At 46.8% G+C, this 27,910-nt stretch overlaps 1 protein-coding gene across 2 annotated transcripts; it reads left to right on the top strand.

Annotated features, from left to right (window-relative positions):
* Positions 1–72: 72 nt before the first annotated feature.
* Positions 73–27,870, top strand: LOC118210532 (rho guanine nucleotide exchange factor 19-like). 2 transcript variants are annotated; one of them, XM_035386789.1, is made up of 16 exons: positions 73–826; positions 17,239–17,866; positions 18,407–18,895; positions 19,787–19,928; positions 20,020–20,102; positions 20,593–20,849; positions 21,121–21,281; positions 22,417–22,569; positions 22,742–22,871; positions 23,244–23,318; positions 23,566–23,655; positions 24,092–24,255; positions 24,631–24,789; positions 25,627–25,706; positions 25,994–26,098; positions 26,750–27,870. In XM_035386789.1, the coding sequence occupies exons 2-16, from the start codon at positions 17,260–17,262 to the stop codon at positions 26,905–26,907; spliced, it is 2,853 nt and encodes a 950-aa protein (XP_035242680.1). In that variant the 5' UTR covers positions 73–826; positions 17,239–17,259; the 3' UTR covers positions 26,908–27,870. The 2 variants fall into 2 exon arrangements, with proteins under 2 accessions (XP_035242680.1, XP_035242682.1); XM_035386791.1 differs by having other exon boundaries at positions 74–826; positions 18,407–18,475.
* Positions 27,871–27,910: the final 40 nt, after the last annotated feature.

Raw genomic sequence — 27,910 nt, 5'->3', positions numbered from 1 at the left:
GGGAGGGGGGGGGATAAGTGAGCTTGGGCAAGTCTTAGCAGTGACTTGCTTTCTCCAATCAGATGCCTTCAGAAACACACACACACACACACACACACACACACACGCACAATCACACTCTCTGCTTTTTCGCCCCTCTTGCGTGCTGCGTACTTGCAGTGCAAACGGCAGACAAGAATCTAGACCTTCATACTCACACACACACACACACACACACACACACACAGTGCTCTACCTTTCTACCAGACAGCAGCTCTGTCCTATATCTCTCCCTTTCTTCCTCCCTCTCTCCCTGTCTCCCTCTCTCTCTCTCTCTCTCTCTGCTGGCAGGTGTTAGGCAGATAAAACAATAAATAACTCTTTGAGGGAGAGAGATGGAAGGGGGGAGTCTTCGGAAGAGGTTTTTGCCAGTAGAGCCATGAGAGGAGAGGGAGAATAAAGACAGGAAGACAGAGAAAGGGAATCCACTCAGAGAGAAACCGGACCGGACAAGTGGCTCTGAGCAGTTTTTTTTTTTTTTTTTTGCCTTGTTTTGGCTTTTTCTTTTTCTTTTTTTTTTTGGAAGGAGGGCTGGCGAGGAGCGAAAGCGTGCGCAGGGACAGGGGACTGCTCCGTCTCGTCTGGTCTCCGCGACCGGGAGCTGGTGCACTGGCAGCAAGAGGAGGAGGAGGAGGCGGAGGAGGAGGAAGAGGAGTGGAGAGGAAGAGCAGCGGACGCCACAGCGCAGTCATGGATAACACAGCACCCCAGCCAGTCCATCAGATGACCCAGAATCCCACTCTGCTGCAGATTGTTGCCCGGCCCAGAGGAAGTCACCCTCTATGAGGTAGTATACCGTACCGTAACATGGACAGGCTGTTCTTACTCCTCTTACTGCATGTGTTAATTACATGCACCGAGTGGGGAAAAAACTGTCCGGCTCATTGAAAGATGTGTCATAACTATCATTCTGAGCGCCGCTGCGAGCTGGTGCTCACCTGCTGGAACTGAGCTACTTTTTGATCTCTGGCGTGCTTTGTTAGCTTTGGTGGCTAGTCATGTGGCCCATTTGTTGACATAAGTTGCTTTAGCAATAGCGAGGGGATGATGGAGTGCATTGGACTGGTTTGTGTTGGGAGTTGTGCTGTTCCATGTAGGTTCAGCGCAGTGTTTCTGTCCTTCTAATAACTCTGTTTTGAATGTTCTCTGGAGCAGGTAGACTGCCTGTGAGATGGACATGCTGGCTGGGTGTGTGATATTAAAGTGGTGTAAGCTGAGGTTTCCTCGTGTGCTTTCAGTGGGCTTGATGGGGGAGGGTGGTCCATGCTGGGAAAGATGAAACGCATAGCTGTGTTTTGAAACACATCTGCATATTCAATTTTGTGCAGGGAGTTAAAAGTCTATGTGTGTGTGTGTGTGTGTGTGTATGTGTGTGGGTGTGTGTGTGTGTTTGTGTGTGTGTGTGGGTGTGTGTGTGTGTCTGTGTGTGTGTAGGGGTGTGTGTGTCTGTGTGTATGTGTATGCGTGTGTGTGTGTGTTTGGGTGTGGGTGTGGGTGTGTGTGTGTGTGTGTGTGGGTGTGTTTGCGTGCCTGTGTGCTTCAAGAATCCAACACTCAGAATTTTAATCTGCCTTCGGGCAGAAGGCAGCAGATTCCATCTTTTATCCAATTCTTTATCTGCTATACAAGAGAACAGTGTGTATTCATATATATATATATATATATATATAATAATAATAATAATAATAATAAAAACCCATCCGACTTCCATACTGAACCTTGCATGAGTTTGTTGGATACAATTGGATGTATATTTGTAGAGGTATATACTTATGTGTGCGGTATAGTGTTTGGTATATATATTTTTAATTATTAAAAATGTTGAAAAAAATTATAATAACTGCATGATTAAGCAAATGGGATAGAATGTAAGCTAAGGTATACAGTGAGGTATATTGCATCGTAGGGTGAGACGGCGTTTGTCTACATCAAACGGAGCACCTTGTGGTATCGCTTTTAAAATTTTTACGCTCCACCCCAAAACCGTGATCCAGAGCCAGCTGCAGTGCTTGTGATTAGGGTAAGGGATGGCCTACTGTAGCTGGAACGAAGCATCGGTAGTTTTGTTCATTGTTAATATAGCCTCTCCCATACGGTCACAGAACAGATAACGCATTCTTCCTGCCCATGCCCCCCCGCGTTATCCCCTGGCCTTTTCACGGTGGCAGTATATCCACAAAGCGTTTTATTGTGTGTCTTCGTTTACCGGCACCTGCGGGATCGTGTGACGGAGGCCGTGAAGCGGGGCTGTCAGAAGCGGTGGGTGGGGATGCAGATTTTTGGGCCTCACAGTATCGCTATCGTCAGCCCGTCCTGCTTTTCCCCGTTCTCTAGGTCAGGGGGTCTCAAAGTCCAGTCCTGGGGGGCCGCGGTCTCTGCTGGTCGTTGTGATTTCCTTTCGATCAGCAGCCAATTTAGCCCAAGGTGTGCAAATCAAGGCCTTAAATTAAGCACATAAGTACTGTGACACATCAAAAACCAGCAACACGCAGCAGCCCTCCAGGATTTGAGTTTGGGATCCCTGCTCTAGGTGCTTCTAGGTGGGTGAGTGCCTGACGTGCTTTTGACTTTACCGTCTTTAGGCTTTGCTGGTACTGTAAATACTCAGCACCATGTCATTGGCATAATAAGTGAGATACATTTTTCTTTTTTACTGTAAATCAGTGAATGTTATAATTGACTCTTGAAAATATATATATATATTTTTTTTGCCTCTCACCTTTCTGGTGGTTTATAAAAGAAAAGTGCTGGTTCTCAGTCCAGCGACGCACCTGAACTGCGTTTGGAAGTCCTGTGGGGCGATACATATTTGGCCACAGTGCCGTCCTCAGCGGGAGGGAGGACAGAGAAGGGTCTGTCTGCGCCAGCTGCGCAGGATGTGCAGGTTTCAGTCCTCCAGCACGATAGCCTTGCTGCTCCCCGCCCCAGAATGGAAGCGCTGGGTTTTCAGCCGCTCGCATGATGGAGTCGGTGAGTTTTCACTCCGAAAGGCTGCCGAAGTACAACCCCTCCCCTGCCCCAACCCGCCAGTCGTAAATTCATCGGGACATCTCCTCATCCCCTTCCCCGCCTCCTACCCTAAATACTAAATAATTCACTTCATGCATTTTGATTTTGGAACTTGTACAGACATCACAAGCATGGGATGGACTTACCAGTTATTGGCCGTTACAAATTGGGGAAGAAATTACAATTAAAACTGGGATAAAACGCTTTCCAACAAAATAAATATTCTCTCTTTTTAAAAAAAAACCATTATGCGTGTATGTGTGTGAGTGTGCGTGCCTGCGTGCTCATGCGTGTACGTTTGTGTGGGTGTGTGTGTGTGCGCGTGCATGCTTGCGTGTGCGTGCGTGTGTGTGTTTATATTTGTGCGTGCGTGTACGTGTGTAAGTGTGCGTGCGTGTATGTGTGTGCGTGTGCGCATGTGTGTATGTTTGTCTGTGCGTGTGCATGCTTGTGTGTGCGTGCGTGTGTGTGTGTGTGTACGTGCATGCATGTGTGTGTGTGTCTGCCCCCTTTCTGAGCGCCTGGGCACCCGTGAGTGCGTCTGAGTGCGTCTGAATGCCCCGGCAGCGCTGCGCTGGCACTCGGCTCTGTCCCGGGTTGCCCGCTCGTGTGCAGATGAAAGGCGTGCGGCCCTGCAGTGTGACTCAGAGCGGCTCGCTCGCGCAGATAAGCGGGAGCACTGAGTCCTTTGTGCGCTCTCGTTTATTACACTACCATTTATTCTCTGGGGGGGTGGGCGAGGGGGGGAATCTGGCCCTTGTGTCCTGTGATAAGATTCCCTTATCAAAAACGATAGAGGGCTAAAAGCAAACCATTATACAGAGGCTGTGTATAATAGCGAAAAGCATGAGTCATGGCCCCTGTATGGTAGGCATTGGGTTCACTGTGGCATCCAAACAAAGATAGAAATGCGGGAACAGGTAGATTTATCTTCGTGAAAATTTCCTGTATTGTGAAAATGGCGACCACAAACTTGTTAGGACAGCGAAGTAAAATTCTCTGAATGCAGTTCATATGTAAAATTAGGCATAAGCTGTTGGGCCATGGGGAGGGGGGGGGGGGGGGGGGGTTGGATGTCCATGACGTGAGGTTGAAATGACACAGTGCTAGTCTGTCCTGTCTGTCTGCTTGTTCTCTTGTCTCTATCTCTCCCACGCCCACTAGTTTAACACACTATGCAGCCCGACAGAGCCTGTTTTCAGTGGACCTTGCTGTCACACGGAGCAAGGGCTTTGAGCTCAAATCGCTGCAGTGCATCACCAGCCAGAGCAGCGGAAGCAGGGGAAGCTAAACGTACGCGTGGGCCCATCGAGCTGAGGGACAGTCCTGCCGCAGTACCTGCCCTCTGTCTCTTTTCACGCAGTCACGAGGCAGTCTGCCATAGCTGCTCATTACAGCGATCTAAATCCGCTGCTTGGCCCCTTCTTTATCATTACGATGCGATATAATAATCTGTAAAGATCGCGGTTTTCTTCATTTCGGGAGTGAAGCAACCTGCTGGTTCCTCTCTGTAAGGGGCACCTGTGGTCTCCCTGAACCAGTTACATAAGATGCACAGCCCTCCAGCATAATGTATCTGCAGCTTGTCTGTACGGCACAGTGAAATGAAGCTTGGCTTCTCTGGGATCCAGGTGGTGGATGGTCCCACAGACTGAAGAAGAAATATGGACGAAGTGACTGTTACGTCACCCAGTGACGCCTGTGAAAAGCATTTTTAAGCCGCGGAAGTGCAATTTTCGTGCTGCCATTTTGTACAGATTGGAGCCTGTAAAGTAGGGAGAAGAGGGGACCCTTATATGGTCATCAGGTCTGGGCTGGGTCTGGGCACAATGTGATTGACAGCCCGTTCCCTTTATTAAGCGCATGAGATACCGGTGCTCGAGTGGCATGCAGTGACAAGGCAGTGACACAAACTTCTTGATTGGTCCAGAAAATATTAAAACGTTTTCCAAATGACAGAATAACTTAAATTATCTCATGGAGAGGCATTAGACTAAGAAAAACACATAATGCGACTACGTATTGACTTTGTATTTTGTACTGTATTTATACCATTGACTTGAAATGGGTGGCTGAAAGGCTTGGCTGGCTGGAGCCAACCACACTGACAGCATCGTCTCTCAACAAGACCAGGAAGTGAGCTTCAGAAAACAAAGCCGAGTCTTGGCTACTTGGTTGGCCGACTCCACCAGGCGGGCTACAGACCTTAAGTGTCCGATATCAGGCGTGAGACTCATGCATGGGTGGCCAATCTCAGGCTCTTACGCTGAGCTCCGTAAACCTCACACAATGAAATGAATGTCCATGCTGGCTTTCCTGTGTCTTAGTTGGCACATTCTTAAAGGGAAAGTAGGTGAAGATGGTATACTTGTCAACAGAAATCTTTCATATAACCCCCACCCCCTCTCAGTTAAGAATTCCTCTGGACAACCTCCCCTTCCCCCCCCTCTCCACCCTCAACATTTTTTCTGTCTCACACATTTCATCTCTCAGCTTTAATAACACACTTTAATAACAGTTCTTGTTATAAACAAGCTCGGGGAGCTGTAGGTCCTAGGGGTAAAAAATCATTTGGGTTGCAAAAGAGAAATTCAGCTAGTTTGAATTTGTCTTGTCAGCTCATTCCACGCTGGGAGCGGGAGAATAGAAATGGTTAGAAGGGTTAGAAATTGGAGACTGAAGATATGGGATAGATAATCTTTTATCTCAAGGGGACAAGAGGGAGTGTAGGCCAAAATGGTGAATGCAAGCAGCGACATGGAGCCGGTGAAGGGGTCAGAGCAGTGGATCGGAGCACTGTGGGTTATTTAAGGGGTAGCTGGAGAGGGTCTGGAGAACAAGAGGGAAGGTCAACAACCGCATTCTTGGTGGAAAATGACCAAACCCAAATTATCCAAGTCAGATGAATAATCGTTTCGGTAAATACCAAACCCACATTTATCCAATTCAGACGAACAATCGTTTAGGTAAATACCAAACCCACATTTATCCAATTCAGACGAACAATCGTTTAGGTAAATACCAAACCCACATTATCCAAATGAAACGAATAATCATTTTGGGGAAAATTGGCCAATAGACTTTAATTTTTGTAGCTTGCTAGCTGCCACCATTAGCATGCCTGTGTTGTAGCGTTCCTTCAGACGGACGAGTTTCTCCAAGTGGCTCTCTCTGTCTCCTCCCATGTCTTCGGAGGCAATTTCGGTGGAATGACAAGCACCCAGCTATTTGGGGAATGTGCAGTGCCTGTGTGTGTCAGAGGAGGTCTGTCCTGGGGGGGCGGGAGGGTGGGCAGTGAAAATGAACTTGCTGCTCCCCGCATTTTGAAAGTGGCCTCCCCCTTCCAGTCAGCGTGCCTTCAGCTGCGGTACGCTACTGATGGCGATACAGTACACCTTCACGCACCAAATTCCAATCTAATGAACTCTCTTAATCCCTAGTGTCTTTTTACAGTACTGAAAACCAAATCTGTTTTCTGTCTCTAAAGTGGTATTTTTAAATGCTTTCTGGAATGTAAGAGGCTTGTCCCTTGGTATACCATTAACATAAACAACCCTGATTTACACCCCCCACCCCTCCCCCCCCCAATAGCTTCTGCGCTTCACTTTAAAATTTCAAATGAGTTCACATCGACTTCAAAGTATGCACCCTTAAGTTATTCTGACTTAAGCCTCCTTTTTACCTCTCCCCACCACTTATTTCTCTCTCCTTTCTTCTTCTTCTCCCTTCTTTCTTTCTTTCCTTTTTTCTGGCTCCCTCTGCTCTCTCTTTCTCTCCCTCCTTCCACCCTCCCTCCCTCCCTCCCTCCCTCCCTCTCTCTCCCTCTCTCTCTGTTTCTGTGTGAACGCTTGACAGGACCGAGAAAGCCGTGCCCTGCAGGAATGCATGCTAATCTCTTACCTGCCCGTGCTGCCTGCACACCTGCCCAGGTGTGCGGTGGAGCTGGCTCCGGCGGCTCCCAGACCTGAGCGCGGCTCGGTTTCACGATGCCGGGGCCGTGGCTACCCAGAATTCCCGCCTGAATTATGGGACGGCAAAGCATTTTTTGACCTTTTGAATATGAATATGGTTCCCCTCTGTTCCACCTGACCATCAGAATGCGGCGAGCGCTGCTTCGGTGAAACGTTCGTTAAGTTGGAAGCGTGTCGAGCTTCACAGTTGTTGTTTCGCTTTATATTTATGTGGCTCATAAATGTATGGGATTTATCTCTGCTGACACTGAAGCATTTTTTTTTTTTTTTTTTTTTTTTGCAATACTCATCTCAAATTGAACTTCTCTCCCCTTGGAGAAGAGGGAGTTGCTAATTGTGCTGCTTGTTTCACGTGTACAGATGAAAGGGAGGGTTTCTGGTTTTGTATTGTTTGACTGATTGTTGAACTAAACCCTTGGTAGAAAGGAAATGTTACAGTTAGGGGATTTGGTTTGAGCTTCTTAATCCTGCCGTAAAATGGTGAATGACACTCCCCGATGATGCCCCTTGTTACCGCCATGCTCTTATTTATTTTGGTTAAAAAAAAAGAAGAAGAAAAACAGACCTTGGTAAGATACGTACTTGTTTTGGATTCAAATACTTTTCTGTGCTCTGTTGATCTTGCCTGGTGTAATTGAGCCTGCCAGTATGACCAGAAGGCAGGGTTTGCTCTTTTTGAGAGTATTTAATTAGTTCCAATACACCAGACAAGATCAGTCAAGAGTAGAAAAGTAGTTGAATCCAAAACAAATACATATTTGACCCAGGTCGGGTAAAAAAGAAAGATTGCTTCCTTAAAGTATCTGGGTTGATTGACTTGTCTTGCTGGTGTTCAACTTCTACCCCTCCAAAACTGTCAGGTGGTCTCACCTTCTTTTTACATTTGGGGGCACACAATTCCGCGGGCATCCAAACAATACGGTCCCAGTACTGTAACGTGTTCAGAGGCTACAGACATAATCGTGCCATAAGGATTTTATTACATAGACCCGCCCTTACAAAACTATTCAAAGTAACGGGTTAATTTGCATGTCGGGTTTTGGGCCTTGCTGTGAGACGTTAGGGGGAGAAGAAGGCTAGGTTTAGTTGGGCAGGTTGTTTTTCAAAGCTGATAGGAAACATTCAAGTCCAGGCTTTGTTTCTTTTTTCTTTTTTTTTTACCTAACCTGGTCAGTTTCGGGGAGTGCTCTGTCTCGGATCACATTTCAAAACAAGTGCCTGCGACCGGCTTGTCTTTACTTGTCCATGTAGTAGAGGGTAAATGTTTTTTTTGTATTTTTTTGTAAATAGGCTCTGCTTTTTCTCCATCCAAAATGGTGAGAGAGAAAGAAAACAGGGACTTAATGGATAATTGATGAATCTGCAGAATGTGGAAAATAGGTCAGCTACTTACAGTGTACGGAGAGTTAAGAATTTGGTTCCAGATTTTTTATCCTTCAGCAAAGCTTTGAGAAGCTCAGTGTACACTTCACAAAATACCATCAAGCAATTACATTTTGAGATACACAACACTGGGTGAGGTCAATGTTATACGTGCCATTCAATCTTCTTTTTAAGTATTTGTTCATTGCGTACTTTGGGTTGATATTGAGGGCTGTAATTATAGCTGGTGTCATTAGGTAATTAGATCTTTGTCTAGTCATACTGCATATACTGTACATACATATAAGCAGGTGCTCAGTACTTATCCTTGATGGAGGTAGGGTGTTGTTTCTGGCTGTGAGGAAGATGAATTTTATCTTCTGGTGTGTTGTATCTGGTCTCTGTTCATTCTAAGTGTGTTGGGAGAAGAGGAGAAGATTGTTCCAGTGCGATGTGAAGGGGGAAGCGACCACTGCAGTTGCTTTTGCGTTTGCCTGTGAGATACTGCGTTGTCATTCCAAGGCCTATGGTTCTTAGTTTAGTGGCATTATTCTCAAATAGACTGACGGTGCTTCTTCACAGTGCCTTCGCTAGCCATTTGTCTGGCCTTCATTTACTAATACATAATTATTACGTGATTATAATTATTACATAAGATCTATCTGTCTTCCTCTATTTCGTTTTGTCTCGGTTGGCCAAGAATGAAATTTTATCTTGAAATAAGTTGTCAGATTTTAAAAATTTTTTTTAAACGGCTTCCTATTTTTATCCCCAGTTAGGAATATTAAGTCTGTCTCTGAAGTTGCTGTAGTGTCACTCAAACAAGTCCGAGGATTGGAAACAAAGTGCACGCACTCAGCAGACCACACAGAAATGCCGAAGAGCTGGTGCGGTTTGGAGGAGAGACTCACTGATCTCTCACTGATGACAGCTAGTAGCCAGGCGTGCCATTTGGGGGGGGGGGGGGTGAGTTTAATTAGCAGTAAGTACCCTGAAGATCCTGGCCTTGTTCAACCGCTATCAGGATATGACAAGTTGTGTCCCACATTTCTGGACCTCCTGTGAAAAGCAGCTGAAGACATAACCCAGGCTCCATTGCGCAATACCAAGGTTATAAGGTCGAAACAGCGGCTGTGGAGAGCACTTACACCTACTCGTCCCATTGAGCGCCCAAGTGCCGTCAATTTAAACCAGCGTGGCCATTTTGGATCAACAACCCTGTGACACCCAACCGCTGATATTATTGATTTCAAAGGGATGTTTTCCCATCGGTCGTGTTCAGACAGGGAGCCGTGCTGGGAAGCCGGGATACGGTGTGATACACACTGAGTCATATTCTAAAATGATTTTTAGTCTCGACTTGTTGCGTCTGTTCTCGCGTTTCTTTTCTGAGGCGTTCACCTGGCTCAAATGTCTTTGCGTGGATGTGCGTCCAACGAGCCGCCAATAGCCTTTTTTTTAAAAGTCTTTGACGGGCTGTGCTGTGCTGTGCTGTGCTGTGGTCCCGGAGTTGTCAGGAGAGGAAGGCCTCAGGCTGAGGGAGTTGTGTAAACACGGGCAGGCCGCCGTTCTCGGGTGACGGAGCCACACGCAGATGAAGACGCCGAGACCGCGCTCGATCGGCGCGTTGCGGTCTGTCCGTGCGTGTCTGGAGCTCTCGGGATGGAGCATCTTCTTATTACTGAGAAGAACGACGTCACAGGGATGGCGGATCTGTATGGGATGCCGGATAATTGATGTAATTATCCGATCCCTATGCTATGACATGAAAACAGCGCAATAATAAAGTTTGTTTTCCCTCCAAATTTGTGTTGGCACACACATTCCTTTCTGCGCCTTTGTGGCAGTGTTGAGGGCGAATTGCTGCTCGGTGCTTCCTCACGCGTGTGTGGAAGAACGGAGGAATAGGCAGACATGCGACAGAGCAGAAATTCCTCAACCAGAACTCGGGCATTCAGATTAACCAATTTTTCTGTCAATTCAATTCCATTTTATTTGTATAGTTTTTAAAAAAAAGAAATTATTATTATTATTTTTAACAGAGCTACTGTATCAAAGACACTTTGATGAGAAAAGCCAGGCATCAACAGTGCGAAACAGTGCGAAATTAATGTTTAAATTGGCCTTGGTTGTGCTTTGTTTATAAGGTTGCCTAACCTGGGTTTTTTTTATTTTTAAATTTATTTTAATTTAAAATCAGGTAAGTTCCAAAACTGAGCCATTACAAATGCAAAGTACATTCTGTTAACCTGACTTAGCATACATGTCTCTGTAGTGGTTACGTATCATCAAGGATGACAGTTACTGGTGCATGCTAAGCGTAGCTTACTTGCCATTATGGAAGAAAGTTATGAGGTTAGAACAGGACGTGACAGTGCTGATGAGGAATTGGACATCAAGATCATGAGCCCAGCTAATTTACTGTAAAAATTTGGATTTTGGGGTGAGGTTCAGTATTCTCATTCCTGCTTACTTCAGCATTGGCTCCTGTGTTATTGTCACCTTCGCATTTTTGAGTCCTCTCGCGAGGCTGTGCTTCTGTGTAACGTGTCCTCGGGGGTGCAGAGCTCTCCCGTCAGACGTATCTGCAGTCTGCATGCAGCGGTGTCTGCTCCAATTGGGCTGTTATTCTTATTTCGAGAAATTACCTCCGAGATGTCAGCAGTTGAGATGTTATGAGGAGAAATGCTGAATCGGCTGTCAGGTCTGGTTTTATGGTCTAGTTCAGCGGAGGAAAGTACACTTCAGCCTCCAGCTTCATATCTACTGGCAGATCATGAGCTCCGCTCAATAAATCCTCACTCCAGTTTGCCCGATCTGGGCTATTTGTGCCACAGGCTAATCACAGTCCTACTGTTTTATGTGTGTATTTCTGAGGATATTTACTGCTAATTACTTTTAATATGTTTGTTAAGCAGGTTTAGGGGCATTGTAGTCAAGTGCATGGTATTGTTTCTCGAAAAAATCCCGAAGGAAGGCTCGAGATCTGTCTCAGGCAACGATTGCCTCTAATGACCTATGTTTAAAGTAATCCATCCACCAGGATGTTTTTGCTGCGGATTTTGTAAGATCTTCTGTAGCGCTCGTTCCCATGACAGCAGTACTCCCCCCGTCCCACACAAGAAAGCTCCCGATTGCACTGTAGCTAGGAATGGAGGGCACAGTCTGAGCGTTGGGGAAATCAGAACGCTGATGTGATCTGTCTCCGTTTAACGAGCAGAACCGCTCAGCGGCGTGTGTAACTCTGTGGTCTGATGGCCATTTGTCTGTATATTCCTGTATAAGGTGGGAGAAGTCAGAGATTTTTATAGAGTAAAACGCTGGTAGAGAACAGAAATGAGGACATTAAGGCCATGAATGGTTTTAGGGCGACATTTTTATCAAACTGCAATGTGAAAGCTATGCTATGGACAGAGTGGTATCGTGGTCAGATTGAATTCTCCTCCAGCACAGTCCTCACCTTGTAAAAAGGTTGAGGGATGCACGATATAGACAGGAGAGATGAATGTACCCAGTGCATGCACGTGGGCAGGCTGTTTGATTGGATGACTCCGACGTGGTTGCCGGGAAGTGATCTGTTGAACAGTCAGTGATGTCATTCTCACGTTGATGCTTGCGTTGCGTGCATGGCCAGTCTTGCACCAGCACAGCATGCACTCATCAATGTGGTGGATGAGTCTTTTGCAGTGACTGCAACTGACACCAGTGCAAGCCAGTTTTTCTTTCTTTTACTACCAGAGTAAAGAGTAAACCGTTTACTTTTTATGGGCAGTGGGAGATTTTAAGTTAGGGGAAAAATTTGCATTTTGTTTGACTGATGATTGACACTTTTCATCTTATATATATATATAGGGCTGTAAAAATGGAAAATAATTGTGCATCTAAAATGAATGATGCTAGTGATATAAGGAAAGCCATGTTTCATGCCGAAGAATATCGTACAAAAACATTCTGTGTATGAAAGTAGCCACATTGCAGATACACTGGGAGCTCAGATTAGTTTGTTTTCTTTCAGAGAGTAAGAGGGCTGTCTGTAACTGAACAGTTTTTACCCTGATATGAACTTATGGAAGGAGGAGACTTTCATAATAGGCTTATTTATATGCTCCTGTACCCTTTTATCCAGGGTGACATCCATAGTTTTTTTTTTCTATTTAATACATTTTCATAGTTTGGTTGAGGTACTGCAAGTTAAATACTTCACCCCAGGGTGTAACCGTGGCTGCCCCACCCAGCAGTGTTGTATTTTAACCTTTAAACCTTTTAACCGTTAAAATGCTGGCTGCCTGAACATTATCCCATTGTGTTACTCAGCACAAGCGGGCAAGTTTGTCATGACTTTACGGAACGAGAAACTGTGATTGTTTGTATTCATAAACCCGTGGTACACACCTCCTATACACAGACAGTGCAGCATCGATAGGTTTTTGAATTTTAATCATGGTGCATTACTGAGAGGCACCTTACACAACAAGGGGAAAGCACAGATAAAAGCATTATTTAACACAGGACTGTGGTAGACTATGGTTCTCTGGTCTGCTGACACTTAACAGATTAGCTGCACATTCTGTTTACAGAGGTAGTTTGAATGGTATGGTTTAACACTGAGGGTGGCAGTGTAGCACTGTGGTTGAAGAATGGGCCTTGGATAGTTAGTCAGAGGTTTCACAGGTGGATGTATCCTACTTTCAATCTCAGTTTATTCAGAAAAATACTCAACTGTGTAATTTCTGCAATGTACAAAAAATATTAATTGTGTGGGTCTGACTGGATGGTGCATCTGCTTAGCAAATCTGACATTGAAATTTAATTCATTAGTAAGGTAGCAAATCTTCAACATCAAGGCCTTGAATTCCTGAAATCTAGAAACATCAGAGACTGTTATTTTTATATTAAAAAAAAAAAAAACAATGAATTGTATTTTAATTTCTGAAAGCTTTATGTGTATTAAATATAATTCAGGTGGGGGTACAGTAGTCAATAAGGATAAAATCACAGTCAGTAATGTGTATTAAATGATTTGAGTGAGCAGAGTGTAATTACTACCCTTCCTTCATTTCCCATGATTCCCTGGGTACCAAACTTGCTTGTGTATGGACAACTGAAAATATTGTGTGTTCAGAAGACGAAGTTTCAGTTTTCAAGCATGTTGCAGTTAAGCCACATGGCAGCATGGATGGCAGTTTAGAGGCAGTTGATGTCTGGTTCTCCTGTGGCAAATCAGGAATGGATTTGGGTCTAACTACAGAAACTCAATGAAACTACAGTCATTTGGAACGTGTGTGTGATCTGCTGTCGTATTAGACAGACATGACGTAGACTGAACATGACTTGGGCAATGTAGGAAATGCATATGAAACTGGGAGAATCCGCTCCTGGCCTTGGACTGAGGTGTACCTGCAGAGATTACAGCAGTGAAAAACGCTTTGGGTTCACTGAAGAGCAGCTGAATTCAGGCTGGTGTAAACATGGCCTAAAGTGCTCTCGGTAAAGTCAGTTAGGCACGCTAGTTACAAGAAGCAGTAGAGTGGATAGTGATTGCTGGGGCTGTAAGTTGATTGTGTTATTTGAAGAGTTATTTGAAGTGAGATATGATGACAGCTTAGATATTCAAATTTGGCAGTGAACTGAGAATATCTTTTGATGAATCAGACTGCTGATATTCAGGTCTATATTTGAGGTAAACATTCCCCCGGCAAATTTGAGACAAGGTTGATTTTTTTCTTTTTGATTAATGTGCCCTACATTGGACTGCATGTATGAAAAAAAAGAATAAAATGTTATGAAAATGATTTTTGCGTGGATTATGGGATCAGGGAAAAAGTCTTTCTGTCCTCTTTTCTCTTTCCTGATTGCCCCAGCTGTCTCCTCCACTGTAGCTCCAGTATAAAGAGACCTTTGTTTAGGGCAGGGAACAGGTAATCATTTGTGTCTGAGCCTGTGTGCGTTCCTGCCGGTATGTGCCCTGGTGTGTGTGTGTGTGTGTTTGTGTGTGTGTGTGTACGTGTACGTGTGTGCGTGCGTATGTGTGTGTGCATGTGTGTTTGTGTATGTGTGTGTGTGTGTATGTGCATGTGTGTGTCTGTGTGTAAGTGTGTACAGTTTAAGAGTGCGTGTAATAGTGTGTGTCAACAGTGCGTAGTAAGTGGGGGGCACTATTATAACCAATGAGGGTTGTGCATGTTTTAACTTATAAATCCTGTGTTTTTGCCCGTGAATCCTATATCCTGTGTATTTGTTTGCTTTCAGGGCCCTTTCAGTATGTTTACGAGCCCCTCTTCGTGGCATTGCACAGATTAAGGGGGGAGGGTGATGGAAGTGGAGTCTGAAAGGATGGACGTTTTGGGGGGGGGAGGTGGGGATTACTTGGGTGCATACCGTCTGGGTTCGGGGTTGGTGGTGGTGGTAGGGGGGGAGTGGGGGGTTTACATTTAGATCGAGAGGAAGCGGGACGTTGAGTTTTTTTTTTTAGGAAACAAAGGCCACTTGTTTTTCTGTTCTCGAAAAAGGCACGAGGGACTGTTCATTTTATAGAAAGAGGCAGTTGGGGCATGAGAAAGCTCTAAACAAATTTGGAAAAAGAAAAGCTTTAGAGAGAGGGAAATGCACTTTGGGAGTTTTGGAAAGACTTGTAAAAAAACTTAAAAAAATATTTGCATACACCACGCAGAGTGAAACTCAGAAATGCAAGTTAGTTGAGTCAGATACTCTTCTAAGGCTGATACAGTGACCTTGTGTCCTTTTGTGAGTTTGAAGCCTAAAGCCTGGAACACCAGTACAGAAAACACAGATGGATTGTGGGTAACGGCCCTGAGAAACATAAATCCTGACCAGGGGTGTACTTGTAGCTCAGCTTTTAATGATCTATGAACACGGTGTGAAAAATTCTGCTTCTGGTAAATATGACACTGAATATTGTGACACTGTGCATGTTTTGTCTTCTCGTATAAATATTTGCGCATACTGCTGGACAGCAGGTGCCTGAATTCTGACTAAGTGACACTCACTTCCACTTGACCTTTGGCCCTGTAATGATGCTTCAGATTCCAAGACAAGGGTAATCGCTGCACTAATGTCTGGACAGAATAGATCTGCTGCCTAATTAGACTTGACAGCTGACCTAGTTAACAGGTTGTGTTTTGATTGCGCATTTGGGGTTTTTTTTTAAGGGAAAGCGGAAGGCAAGAAAGAACACCCTCTGCTTTGTTGAAGGTTCGATTTTGTGTGCTCCTTTTATCAGTCAGCTTTCCATTCTGGCTTTATTTAAATTAGTTTCACGAGGTCTGAGAAGGTGAGCAAAGTTTTTTTTTTTTATCAGTTCCTTTGCCATTTAAAACCAGCAGTCGAGCAAATCATTTGATAAAAAAAAAAAAGGATATTAAAAAAAAAAAGAACAAAAGGTTCCATAAGGTCACGCACGGAACGTGTGGACGGGGCGGAGGCGTACGTCGACGGGACGGAGGAACCCAGACGGTGGGGTGAGAGAGTAATGGGTCAGGGACTTCCCCCCCCTGTGGTTTAAAGGTGCGCGGCGCGCACATGAAAGCCTCCTTTGTGTCTGCTGCCGAGCCTGGTCCCCGGGCCCTGTCCCGGCGCGGCGGGGGGGTCGCGCTGCAGGTGAGCCAGAGGGCCATCTGAGGATGAATGGGAGGGGATCAGCACAGGGGCTGAGGGGACCCCGCGCCGCTCCCTCTAATTAGGCCCAGAACGGCAGGGCCGCGCCAGTCCCGCCCCGGCGGGGGCTCGAACCCGGAGCAGCGAGCCGGACCGTCAGCGAGCGCCTCACCTACAGCACTCTCCTCTGCTAAAGACAGACCGCATTTCTATGTCACTGCGTATTCATAAATACTAAAGCTCACACAGATATATACATTAATACACGCACATTAAATTCTAATTCAGCTAGGTGCGCCTTTAGGGTGAGGTGTCATGAGTTTAATTAAAACATTCGTATTATTTCATGTATGTACTGTGTGCACGTGTGTACGTGTATGCGCATGCATATATGAATCAGCCTAGTGATGATTTTTTGAAATGCCCTAATGCTTAGAATTCCTGCCAATTACCAACAATTTTTTTAAAAAAAGCATATTTTCTTTGATATTCACAACAAACTCGATTTGTCAGTGTTTCAGCGAGAAAACTCTGAGTGTTTGCCAATTTTACTGGCATCTAAAGAGTCAGCGTGTTGAAAATACTGATCTGACTGAGGCCCGGTGTTTATGCACACGTGCGTATGAAATGAGTAAGTGGAACATTGAGCAGAATGAACCGCTGTGCGATCTTTGTCTGGTCCCTCAGGAGGCTCGGGACCCATCTCTCAGGACACAGATACCCTGACAGTGTGACGCAGATCTCCCAGCGCCGCGGTATGCTTTAGCAGGGCCGCGAGCGTGAGCCTAGCTTCGCAATTATCTTTCATTTTTCACGGTGCTTTGTTCGGTCGGTATGTTTTCTCATAGAACTCCTGCCGCATTAAGATCGATTTGGAAGATTGCCACGCTTGGGCCTGCGTACGAAGGCTATCATGTTGTCAACACTGGCAGAACGAATGACGAGTACAAGCCAATAAAGAGTTTAGAATAAAGTCTTAAAATTCAATATTTTAAATTGGTTTAATTTTGCGGATCAGCAGTTTAGTAGACTGAACTGGCATATTTCAGAGAGGTGTGATATGGAAAGTAACAATAGCAAAGGAATGTGAAATTGCTATATGATTCAACTTCTGTTCAAGTTACTAATGTTGATGCTTATTTCTTTTGGTGTCACAAAATGTGCCATTTTGTGACACATTACTGATATTTAAATGAGACTTCCCTTTGCTTATGGCAGACATTTTTTTGTCCTTTTTTCCAAGCTCCAATGCATCCCGCTCGTCATGCTCCCTGGATATGGATTTCCCCCTCTCCCTGACTTCCAGCCCCACCTCCACGCTCTCCGCTGCCGAGGGGAGGGCCCCAACATGTGGATCCCGGGTTCACCCGAGTCCCAGGCTTTGAGCGAGGCCCGGAAGGACAGGGCCTTTCCGCGACCGCCCCATCACCACGTGGCCGTGTGCAAGCAGGAGACGCTGGCCTTCACCGAGCTGCCGCCGCCCGCCCCCAACGGCCTGGGCCCCTCCCCCCCTTCCCCGAACGGACGCTCTCTGACCCCGCCGCCGGACCCGGGGCAGGGCGCCGGTCTGGGCCCCCGCGCGGCCCTGGATGCACGGAGGGTTCCGGAGCATGGCGAGGGATCGAGCGTCGTCCCCGACCCCGGCGGGACAGGTCCCAAACGCGGCGAGGGACCCAGCGACGTGCCCGTCTTCGCGCAGCCCCGCCCCCCTCTGACGCTCCCTCTCTTCCTCCCCTTGTCCTCGTCCCCAGACAGCAGCCACCATCCTCACTCCCAGAGGTCCTGTTCCCTAGATTTAGGAGTCTGCAGTCCTGCTCCCTGCAGTCCCCAGAGACGCACGTCCTACGGGGACATCAAAGAGAAATCTATCAGTGAGCACCTGCTTAAATACGTCCCCTCTTCAACTACCTGCTTTGTATCATTTAAAAAAAATCATAAACCACATAAAACTGTTATCACTGACCTCAGTACTTCAAAGTAAAGAATCACCAAAATGTTTTGAATGCAGTTCAGCATTGTCTACAGAAACTTACCTGAACTTATGGAGCCAATAACCATACTGCAAAATAGTGATAAACTGCAAAAAAAAGGTTAATTTAATCTTACATTTAGACTTAAATTTTGGTCTTATATTTAGACTTAAAATCTTATTTCTATTACTAAATAAGACAAATGATTTTTTACTCATTTCAAGATCGCCTAACGGGTAAAGACAATTTAACTTGTCAAGCAAAACGTCACTTAAAACAAGCTAATAAAAAGACTTCAAGTCTCATTACAAGATTAAAAGACTTTACAAGACTTTTTTTGCAGTTTAATTAATTACATGAGTGTAATTAATGGTGTTTGTGCGTGTCTGTGTGCGTGTCTGTGTGCGTGTGTGTGCGTGCGTGTCCGTGTGTGTGTTGCAGGGCGTAAGATGCGGGTGTATTCCCCCGAAAGTCTGAGCGATGACTCTCTCAGCAGCCCCAGCCCAGAGTGTGAGTATTTATTTCCGGGGCCCTTTCTGGAAGAAGGCCTAGAGCTGGGGCTGGTCTCCCCCACGCTGCCCTCGGCGCCTTCCCCTACCCCTCCAGCAGGCGGCGCCGGAGACCCCCTGCCCGACGCCCTCCCCGATCTGCCGCCGTCACCCGAGCCAGCCCCGGGAGGCAGGAGCTGGCGGGACGGGTCGGCGTGCGCGGGCGCGGGCGGCCCGACTCCCGAGGCCCTCCCGCCGCCGGGGGGCCTCCACGCCCGTCGTCACGGCGACCAGGAGAGGAGGCGGTTCTCCGCGTCGGAGCTGATCTCGCGACTGCAGCTTTCCCAGCGGAAAAGCTCCTTGGCCCTGAAGCTGGGCAAGTCCCTGTCCGCCCGCGTGGCCTCCAGGGACCGGCAGCCCCCCCGCAGCCACAGCCCCAGCAGTGAGTCTCTGTAGGGGGAGGAGCAGGGCCTGACCAATCAGAAGGCTCCTTGGTCACCCATTTTTACCTATGTGTGTCGTAACGCTCTGAAGTCTGGGAAATGCAAATGTGTGAACCCTTGTTTTGATTTTCTCGCTGCCCATTCGCCCATGCAAGCTAACATTCTTTTTGATGCAGCAATTAAAATAAACGCTTTTTGTCCTGCCGTGATGATCTGAATATACAGTTTTAGCGAAAAACTGTCATTCTTTAAATTTAAATTCTCACCCTCTCTCTTAATTATTTTATTATTGAGAGATGCGGGAGGTTTACATCTGGCTGGGGTTTTTGCAGGTGCCAGTAATCTGATCAGTTTTTTGTTGGGACCAGTTCAATAGCCTGGCTAACAATCACACATTAAATGCAGGGAGGATTGGTGGCAGATCTAGTTCTGATATTTATCCCTAGAATATGCATAATTTACATTTTTAACAACATACGTGTTTTTCACATGCACCAAACATAGGCCTAAATGTTTACAGTGACAATTAGGACTTTCACACTGTGCCTTAATACAGACAGTGTCAAATAATTGTGAAGTGAATCACGTTTTTTATTTCAACATTTGATTTCAGTTCATTTCTCCGTTTATGTTCTTTTACTGTTTTTGTGTAAAATTTGAATACAAAAAACCGGATGCAAGGTTTAAATAGGAGAAACATCAAAACTAAATATCTGTCTGTCTATCTATCTATCTATCTATCTATCTACCTTTATTTTTTATGCTCCCTCTTGCATTCTCTCTCTCTCCCCCTCTCTCTCTCTCTCTCTCCCCCCCTCCCCCTCCCTCTCTCTCTCTCTCTCTCTCTCTCCCCCTCCCTCTCTCTCTCTCTCTCCCCCTCCCCCCCTCAGACAAATCCAGCTCCAGAGATCGCAGTTCAGGGGGGTCGAGTGACAGCGCCCCCCACAGCCCCATGGGTCCCAGCCCGCCCGCCCTGCTGTCGCCCCCTGCTGACGGTACCACGCCACTGCACAGGGGGAGCGCCAGGCTCAGGTGAGGACCGTCGCCGTGGCGACGTCGGCACACCAGGCCGTTGCGTCAGGTGAGGTGGGCAGTGACCCTGTGTCTCTCTCTCTTCCCTCAGTGCGAGGAAGGACTCCATCGAGGAGCACGTGGGCACCTCAGTGACTCTTAGCAGCAATCGTCTGTCCCGGTTCCTGCCCAGCCGTAAGACTCCCCCAATCTCTCCCGCCTCCACCCACCCTCTCTCACCCGAGTTCCTCACATATGCCCCACATCAATCCCCTTTTTTTAAACCCCTCTTCCCTGTGGAGCTCCGTTCAAATGCCTGTGCCACTTTTCATCAGAAAAACGTTTTCACCTGCGGTAATGTTCAACAATTCAGTGTAAACAGGTGCCAGAAGGAATATTTTGAAATATTACTCAGTGTTCTTTACAAGAAATCACTTCTTTAAGGCAACACTGATTGCGAGGACATCTGGTGCGAGATGAGGAATTGTATAGTCAGACATAAAGCTAAATTTAGTCACACCTACCATAAAAGTATTAAGTAGAATGTTCTTTTTAATAAAAAGTAGTTTTACTTTTAAGTAAAGTAGTACTTTGCTCTCCCTCTCATTTTTGTGTGTTGCCTCACCACTGTGATTATAATTTTATTATTCCCTTGCACCTTGTTTCTCGCTGTCCGGTTCCTCAGTGATACTGTACCAGGAGTACAGCGATGTGGCCATCAACAGGGAAATCCAGCGGCAGCAGGGGGTGGAGCCGGGGGCTGACGACGAGAGGCTCGGGAACGGGGAGGCGGGGGAGGCCACGCCCCCCGACAACCTCTCTCCAACCAGCTCCTTCCGCTCGTCGCGGGGCTCCGCCTTCTCGCTGTGGCAGGACATCCCCGACGTGCGCAGCAGCGGCACGCTGGACTCCTTCAGCAACGAGGAGAGGAAACTGCAGGAGGTGAGAGAGAGAGAGAGGGAGGGTGGGAGAGAGAGAGGAGGGAGGAGGAAGGGATAGAGGGAGAGAGGGAGGGAGAGAGGCGGGATTAAGAGGGAGAGTGAGGGAAGAAGGAACAGTGATGGGAAAAGAGGGAGGGGTAAATAGACATGGAGGAAAACTGTGAAATAAAAAATAAGGGGAGGAGTCAGGAATCTGTCTGGGGGGTGGGGGGGTTGTGTCAGCACAGTCAGTCTCTGTACGCCCTTTCTCTGCTCCCGCCCCCTCGTCTCAGGCTAAATTTGAGCTGGTGACGTCGGAGGCCTCCTACATACGCAGCCTGGCCATCGCGGTGGACCACTTCATGCTGTCCCGGGACCTGAGCGAGTGCCTGGGGGCCCAGGAGAGGCAGTGGCTGTTCTCCAAGCTGCCCGACGTGAAGGACGTCAGCGAGAGGTACGACAGGGGCTGGCCCGTCAGCCCGGAGGCACGGCGGTTAGACTGAAAACAAGCTGAGGGACTTTTTTTAAAAATGGCTTCTGCGTGGCCTATTTCCTTCTGACACTGGATCTCAGTGCAGGGACACAGCCACTCCACATTCTGGTGTTGAATCCTGTTCGTCCCACTGCCCATTTGGGCCGGGTGCCCCGAGGCACTGAATAAATAGCAGTAGCATTGCCCTGGAAGTACGTAGGGTTTCAGTTGGCAGAGTTGTCCCTGTCTCCTCAATCCTTGTGTTCTGTTTACTTATTAGCATCCGTGAGACTGTTAGCCTGGGTCAAGTATGTGAGCTCAGTGGGTGGACTGCAGGGGGGGAGAAGAAACACCGAATTCTCAAACATGCTTTGGATGAGCACATACTTGTGTTGCTGCAAATACTGTTCACCTTAAATTGGGAGAAAGTAATAAGAAGTCAGAAACATCATAACTGACATTTTACAAATATTATTTACATTTCAGGCTGGCATGCATGATTTTCTATTTGGAAGCAGTTTTTTTAAAAGATATTTTTTGGAGCTGTTTTTAAAAAACAGTTGTTTGTTTTTTCTGTCTAATTTTTGCGCATGTTTTCTATGCTATGATTTGCAATATTGAGATTAAGAGGGAGATTAGTGGTATGACGCATGGATTTCTCACCTGTGGGGATCTTGCGCACTTGCCTTTTAACAAGAAAGAGGAAATTACAGATTTCATGCCCTGAGGGAGGCATTAGTCGAAATGCGTCAGCATTTCAATTATTACCCTGCACAATAAATAACATAAGATAATTTGGGTGGTAGATCCTTTTTGTTTGGAGTTATGTGCCAATTTTTGTCTTTTACTGATATTTAGGCTAAGGATGCCTCAAGTTGTGCAGACATGCACCAACAGAATACTATGTTCTTTCTGTACCTGTTTCATTTTCTCTTTTGCTCTCCCTCATTCTCTCTCTCTCTCTCCCTCTCACCCCCCCTGTCTCCCTCTCTCCCTCCCTGTCTCCCTCTCTCTCTCCCCTCCTCCCTCCCTCCCTGCTTCCCTCTCTCCTTCCTTCTCCCACGCCCTCTCCTTGTCTCCCTCCCTCCCTCCCTCCCTCCCTCCCTCCGCACTGCAGGTTCCTGCAGGACCTGGAGCAGCGTTTAGAGGAAGACATACTGCGTTTTGACGTGTGTGACATCGTCCTGGCTCACTGCCCTGCCCTGCGCAGGGTCTACCTTCCCTACGTCACCAACCAGGCCTACCAGGAGCAGACCTACCAGCGCCTGCTGTGAGAACCTTTTGTTAACATGTAGGGCTGCTTTCACAGAGTGGACCGTGTGACTTTTTTAACCCTGGCTAAATGGTGCTTCACAGTACTGAGCTCTGTGCTGTCGTTGGTGTCATGGAAACTGCGGGAATCTAACTGATACCCCCACCTCCCACCGCCCCCCACCCTGCAGACAGGAGAACCCCAGGTTTCCCGGAATTCTGGCTCGTCTGGAGGAAGACCCCATCTGCCAGCGTCTTCCTCTCACCTCCTTCCTCATCCTCCCGTTCCAGCGGATAACGAGGCTAAAGATGCTGGTGGAGGTAGTGGCTTACATTGACAAAAACACTTCTGAGATCAGATTCAGCCAGGAAGAAACAGCTCCAACAACCGATAACCCAACAGGGGCAGAGATCAGCACAGATTCTCAGATCTGAGATTCTGAGAGTGCATTCTACAGTGATTATACTGGAAATCCCCTCACAAACACGCGCACACACTCACATACACACACTCGCACGCACGCACACACACACACACACACACACGCACGCACATACATACGCACACAGACACACACATACACACACACACACAAACACCAGCAGCCGTGAATGTATTCTCGATATATCATGACCTCTCATCCGTGTTGCTTAACTTAAATATAATTGATAATAATTTCCCCAATATTTCAGAATATCCTGAAGAGGACAACCCCTGGATCTCGAGATGAGGACACTGCCACCAAAGCTTTTAATGAGCTGAAAAAGGTATCAAGTTTAATATTCCCTTCCCTGACCAATCTTATATGTTGGAGTAAATTTATTTGACAAATTGTCCATGTCAAAGAAAATTTTCTTGAGCGTTCAGTAAGATTCTGTTTTTAAAGGTCTATTGGGAAAGGGTCATGTGTGAAGGCATTTTAGCAGAATTTCTGAACGCTGAGCAGGCTAGCAAAAAACTTTACGAGCCATAGATGGACCAGCAGTAACTCATTTATTCCCCTGTGTTTTACAGATCATAAAGGAATGTAATTCCAGTGTTCAGTCAATGAAGAGAACTGAAGAACTCATTCACTTAAATAAGAAAATCCACTTTGAGGGAAAGGTAGTGTCAAATAGCTTTCAGATATTTCAGAAGGCACTGGTCAGCCGTTCTAGAAAAATTCACGACAATGCATGCTCTGCCTGTATACATCCAATCCTCCTTTGATCTCAGTTCACATCTCAGTTCATGAAACTCTAACTCAGTTTTGTGGTGTGCGCAGAAATGCACATCCTTGATTCTTTTAGTTCTCATATTAAAGAGGTGAACATAGCTACCAGCTGGCGCCTAACCATGTCTGCGTATGTCTGAGGAAATATCCAACATGCCTAAACGCTACTCACAAGACAACCAATGATTAGTGTGTGCCCAATGTGACAATTCTTAGCTTTAAGCCAGTTTCTTGCAGAACAGAGCGGTACATTATCAGGTCAAATAGAAAGTTTAACCCTTTGTGTCTTTTATATATTCTATGTCTTCGTGTACTTTCTGTTTTCAGATCTTCCCGCTGATTTCTCAGTCTCGGTGGCTGGTGAAACACGGGGAATTGCTGGAGGTGGACACGCAGACCATGAGTATATCCGGGTCAAAGTTGAAGCTGCCCACTCGGCCGGTCTACCTGCACCTGTTCAACGATCGCCTTCTGCTGTCCCGGAAGAAGGAGTGAGCGGCGACTACATACTTTTGTTTACGTTTTACATTGTTTACATTCCAGGAAACTGTCATTTTTGTCTCCCTGGTATATACATGTAAAATAATCAGAGTGTTAACTGGTTAGAACTTTTAGAAAAAAGCCCTATTTTTTGTGAAATTTAAGTATATTTTATTGAATCAAACCCTCTTGATAATCCATTCTGCTGCTGTCTCAAGTACTGAAAATGTACTAACCATCTTTAAATGACACTGAATGACAGTATTTTCTTTAGCCAGAGAGATTAAACTCTTTCGCAAACACCCTTTGTGTTAGCCGTCGCTATTCTTTGGAGAATTGAGCACAACGATTGTACAACGGACGTTCCTGTCTTCCTCTGTTTGCAGCACGTGGAAGTTTGTGGTGTTTGTGCATGCCAGGATTGGGCAGCTGAAGGTGAAGGACCTGAGCCAGAAGCTGCAGGGCATCTCTGGCTTCATCTTCCACTTGCAGCTGTGCGACGGGCCACAGTTCAAGCACCAGATCCTGCTGAAAGCCCGCACGGAGTGAGTGAGCGAGCGAGCGAGCGGGAGAACGAGGGAGGGAGAGAGAGAGAGCAAGAGTGTCTCAGAGAGAGAGGCCACACAGTGAGAGAGGGGCCACACAGTGAGAGAGGGGCCACACAGTGTCTCAGAGAGAGAGGCCACACAGTGAGAGAGTGGCCACACAGTGAGAGAGGGGCCACACAGTGTCTCAGAGAGAGTGGCCACACAGTGTCTCAGAGAGAGGGACCACACAGTGTATCAGAGAGAGGGGCCACACAGTGAGAGAGTGGCCACACAGTGTCTCAGAGAGAGGGGCCACACAGTGAGAGAGGGGCCACACAGTGTCTCAGAGAGAGGGGCCACACAGTAAGAGAGTGGCCACACAGTGTCTCAGAGAGAGGGGCCACACGGTGCCTTTTTCCCCCTCAGTGGGCATTTTACGCCAGGTCCCATCTCCTGAAGGTCCGCCCGTTTCTGGCCCTTGGTGAGAGCTGCTGATTTGAATTATACTGGGAACGGGAGCACCCCCCCCCCCCCGTTTGCTCGCCGCTAAGTTTCCCCTGGTTTGAAGGCATCATGAAAAAAATTAATCGAGTTCACACCACAGCTTTACAACGAAAGATCTGTCACTTCATTATTGAAACTCCGTGTGAAGGATGGCACTTATATTCATTGATGTTACTTTTTTTTTTTTTTTTTTGGTTTTTGAGGTGTGTTCTATATTGGAAATATGCACACGAGGGCACCGTGGATTTCGTTAGCAGGGGGATAGGAAAGGACCCGAGGTGACAATTCTCTGTAGGGACCGGCTGGTGGTGCTTCTGTGTGCGTTTACTCTCGAGTCTGCTTTATGTGCAGGAGTGAGAAGCAGCGCTGGATCTCGGCCATGTTTCCCCCGGATCTGGAGTCCAGTGGAGAGCAGACGAGGGAGAACGACGGTGAGTGTGTTACTGAGAGACGGAGGGACGGTTTATATGTTTATACCTTCACATTTGAACAGGATTTCTGCAGTTTTTTTAGCTCCATCCTATCCAGTGCAGCTTTGGCTGTATGGTGGAGAGGTGACAGCTTCATTCGGTGAAGGTATCACAGCAGCATCATCATCAGTAAATGTGATGAAGGCCTCCTCACGTTCTCCAGTTCAGCCTGCAACTGTGTGCTTATTTTTTAACAAACATGTCATAAACAAACAGCGGTCGGTCCCTTACTTTTGTTCCTCGTGCAGATCTCTCCCAGGTGCAGTGCATCAAGAGCTACCAGGCCGTGGAACACGACGAGCTGACTTTGGAGAAGGCCGACATTCTTCAGGCGAAGACCATCACAAGCGACGGTGAGCCTCTCAGTCTGTTGTCCACTTCCTCTTTTTCTCCTGGGCGGGCTTATCTGTAGTTCATCTCTGTAGGCCATTGGAACAGTTCTTTTACTGAAGTGGACTGTCCACCCCCAGAAACCGCAAAACCTTCAGCCAGGAGACTCTGGAAAAGGTAGCTCTGTTTCAGAAAGGGCTATATCAGACAGGGCTGTAGTACTTGTATGTGTCCATGTATTGCTGCACTTTCAAAGTGAGCTGTGCTTTTTATGTTCCTGCCTATATTTTGAAACACTGGTAACCAACCCAACCCAGGTTTTCATTTCACCCCTAATTTGGCACATGTGACTTTACTAATTAGCTGCTCAACGAGATCTTGAGCTGTTGGGTGAGGAGGGCTTTGTAAGGCCTGGAGTGAAGACCTACAAGGGTGGTAGATCTCCAGGGACAGGGTTGGTTACCACTGTTTACCAAAGCATTGTGTACATTTTCTGTTTCTGTGTTTATTTACATGCCTATTACTGTGGAACTTTGTGACAAATTGTCAAATCTCTGAAGGAAAATCGAGGGACACGTGGAGCTTGTTCAGTCTTTGAATCGAGTTCTGGCGTTCTCCCGCAGAAAGAGATTTCATTTCACACCGTAACGCTTGGCTCCTCCCCTTCCCTTCAGGCTGGGTGGAGGGGATCCGGCTATTTGACGGGGAGAGGGGCTGGTTCCCCAAATCCTACGTGGAGGAAATCACGAGTCGCACCGCTCGGCTACGAAACCTCCGGGAGAACGACCGCATCAAGTGCGCCACCCAGAAGCTGGAGGAGGAGCTCCTGTAGGGGGCGCCACCCCAAACACACACGGACACTATCGCCGCCCTGCGGGCCGAACAGTATGACTGCAGTGTGACTCCTGTAGGGGGCGCCACCCCAAACACACACGGACACTATCGCTGCCCTGCGGGCCAAACAGTATGACTGCAGTGTGACTCCTGTAGGGGGCGCCTCCCCAAACACACACGGACACTATCGCCGCCCTGCGGGCTGAACAGTATGACTGCAGTGTGACTCTTCCGCAACCCCCCCGCCACCCCCCCCCCCTTTTTCACCAAACCTCAGTCCTAAGCTTGTTGCATGACTGCCCCTGCAGTTGGGTTCCTGTATACAGTGGGTGTTGGGTCCGCATGGGTTGAGTTGGAAGGCGCACAGTTGCATCCTGACTGTCCCACGGACTACAGTCCCCACGTTAAGCGTTTAATCCCGTTACAGATTTCAGCACTTTCATCTTTCCCCGGTTCCCTGCCCCCTACCCAAACCATCAACTTTAGGCACGGCATTTTGAGAGGATTGTGTCGGAGAACAACTCAGAAGGTGCTAGAAACTTTTTTTCCTCCTCTCACAAATTTGTTAAAAAAAACTATTTTTAATTTAAGATCATTTTTACTGCTGCATTCGTGCATTCATTTGAGTATAGTTGTTCATCTTGTATATAGGCCATAATGTAAATTGGCATGGAAGTACTGTTTTTTTTAAGTTAAAGTATGATACAGAGCAAAATTCCCAGGTTCTGATAAAAATGTCCCCTTTTGTTCAGGAAATACTGTACATTTAAGATGAAATTATGCCACGGCTAGAAGCACACCCATTAATTATTCAGAGAGCACACAAGACAAAGTTATGGCGTTGGCAATGTAAATATGGTAGTATGTTTTATTCAGAGGCAACTGCAAGTGCTCTTTTGAGTTAACATAAGCTAGTAGATGTTTCTTCCCAGCTCAAAATAAATGCTAATAATTCAGATAATTTACTGTGTGGATTGTTTTTTTAAAAAAATGAACCACAA

The sequence above is a fragment of the Anguilla anguilla genome, chromosome 13 (genome assembly GCF_013347855.1).
Source record: "Anguilla anguilla isolate fAngAng1 chromosome 13, fAngAng1.pri, whole genome shotgun sequence".
In the NCBI taxonomy this organism is placed as follows: domain Eukaryota; kingdom Metazoa; phylum Chordata; class Actinopteri; order Anguilliformes; family Anguillidae; genus Anguilla; species Anguilla anguilla.
The sequence above is the reverse complement of the archived record's forward strand: the minus strand, read 5'-3'. Positions and strand labels throughout refer to the sequence as shown.